Source organism: Carlito syrichta, unplaced genomic scaffold (genome assembly GCF_000164805.1).
Source record: "Carlito syrichta isolate Samal-C Ts95f unplaced genomic scaffold, Tarsius_syrichta-2.0.1 Scaffold143017, whole genome shotgun sequence".
NCBI lineage: Eukaryota > Metazoa > Chordata > Mammalia > Primates > Tarsiidae > Carlito > Carlito syrichta.
Window position 1 is genome coordinate 46,247 of NW_007087113.1, and position 1,884 is coordinate 48,130.

The 1,884-nt window shown below is 57.2% G+C and overlaps 1 protein-coding gene across 1 annotated transcript in view; it reads right to left on the reverse strand.

Moving 5' to 3' along the window:
* Positions 1-1,884, reverse strand: part of CACNA1A (calcium voltage-gated channel subunit alpha1 A) — a gene marked incomplete at both ends in the record, with an annotated part of 213,447 nt that overhangs the window by 45,543 nt on the left and 166,020 nt on the right. Inside the window, one exon of the mRNA XM_021708598.1 lies at positions 465-602. Coding sequence (XP_021564273.1) covers positions 465-602 — 138 coding nt within the window. The remainder of the gene's footprint in view (positions 1-464; positions 603-1,884) is intronic.

Sequence of the window (1,884 nt, forward strand, 5' to 3'; positions counted from 1 at the left end):
CCCACGGGCTCAGGCAATCCCCTCACCTCAGCCTCCCAAAGTGCTGGGATTACAGGCTGAGCCACCGAGCCCAGCCCATCTGAACAATTTAACTAAAGACCGGGCTCACCTCTTACAAGACTCAGCCTCACTGTCTTTGTCTGGTCCTGGCCTTGTCTAGGAGAAAACGGTCCTGAGGACCAACGGGTTTGGACAATGCCCTGTCAACACCTCACCATGGACTGTGTGCTGGACACTGGCGGAGGAAGGGCTAAGGGGGCGTCCCTGCCTGTGTCCTCTGGGATCTGGCCGCCTGGGGGGACTCGCCCACCAAACCCAGCTGCATTTAGAGGCTGCTCTGCCGACGGCCCCTGTGCATCTGGCAAGGACCTGCCTTGGGCCCAGGAGAGGACCCTCCTCCCCTCGCCCTCCGGGGCCCTCAGCCCCATCTCCCCCTGCCTGGAAGCCCCGGCCTGTCTGCTTACTGTGGCCAGCCTTCTCCCGTGGACACAGTGAACAGCGTCAGCAGCGCCCACAGCACGTTGTCGTAGTGGAACTCGTACTTCCTCCACTCTCGGTCTCGGGCCTTCACCTCGTTCTTCTCGTACAGGAGGTACTTTCCCCTGACACAGAGAAGGGGGCCGTTGGGGCTTGGGGCGGGCATTGGGCTCTGGTGCTGGGCCACCAGAGGTGGGGTGGGGGAGGGGGGAGGAGGAAGAGGAAGGGACGAGGGAAGAGATGGAGGAGGAGGAGAAAGAGAAGGACAGGGAAGAGGAGGAGGAAGGGGAGGAGAAGGGAGGAGGGGGAGGGGAAAGAGGCAGAGGAAGAGACAGTGGAGGAGGAGGCGGGAGGGCTCCACAGCCCACGCTGCTTCCCACGTCCTGGGGAGCGCGACACCCTCCATTTCACCCTGCGCTTCAGGGGGGAGTACACGTCGGCTCGTGTGAGACAGAGCTGCAGATGGTGCCTGCACCCAGCGGGGGAACTGGCCCAGAGTCCACACTGCTTCCCAGTGTGAAAGCTTCCGGTCCCCGGGGTGAGGCCTTGGGCTTGGTGCTGGGTGTGAGGAGCAGGGAGAGACACAGGGGACACTTCTGGGCTCACTGGTCTGAGGGGGCTTCAGAGCAGGAGACAGATTTCCACCCAAATGACTGGGACCCTTCTAATTTCAGGAAATGGCCACCAAATGACAGCAGGCTACCATTTGCTGCAAGGTGAGGTCTCACACTAGGACAATAAGCCCTATCTATCATCTCTCTCTCTCTTTCTCTCCCATCTATCTATCCATCCATCCAGCCAACCACCTATCTTCTATCTACCACCTATCATCTATCAATTATCCATCAATCTATCAGCTATTATACACCTAGTATCTATCCCCTATCTCTCCATCCATTGATCTATCTTCTTTTTTTTTTTGAGTTGGGAGTCTCATTCTGTTGCCCAGGCTAGAGTGCAGTGGCACACTCCCAGCCACTCCCAGTGCTGACCTGCTGGGCTCCGGCGATCCTTCTGCCTCAGCCTTCCAAGTAGCCTGAACTACAGGCATGCACTACCATGCCTGGTTAATTTTTAATGTATTTATTGTAGAGACAAGGGCTCGTCAAGTTGCTTAGGCTGGTCTTGAATCCGTGGGCTCAGGCAATGCACTTGCCTTGGCCTCCCAAAGTGCTGGGATTACAGGCTGAGCCACCAAGCCTGGCCATATCTATCATCTTTTAAAAGTCAGAGTTGCCAGGCTCGGTGGCTCAGCCTGTAATCTCACACCTTTTGGGAGGCTGAGGTGAGTGGATTGCCTGAGCCCTCGGGTTTGAGACTCGCCTGGGCAGTGAGACCTCATCTCTACAAAAAATCAGCTGGGTGTGATAGTGCATGCCTGTAATTCCGGCTACTCGGAAGGCTGAG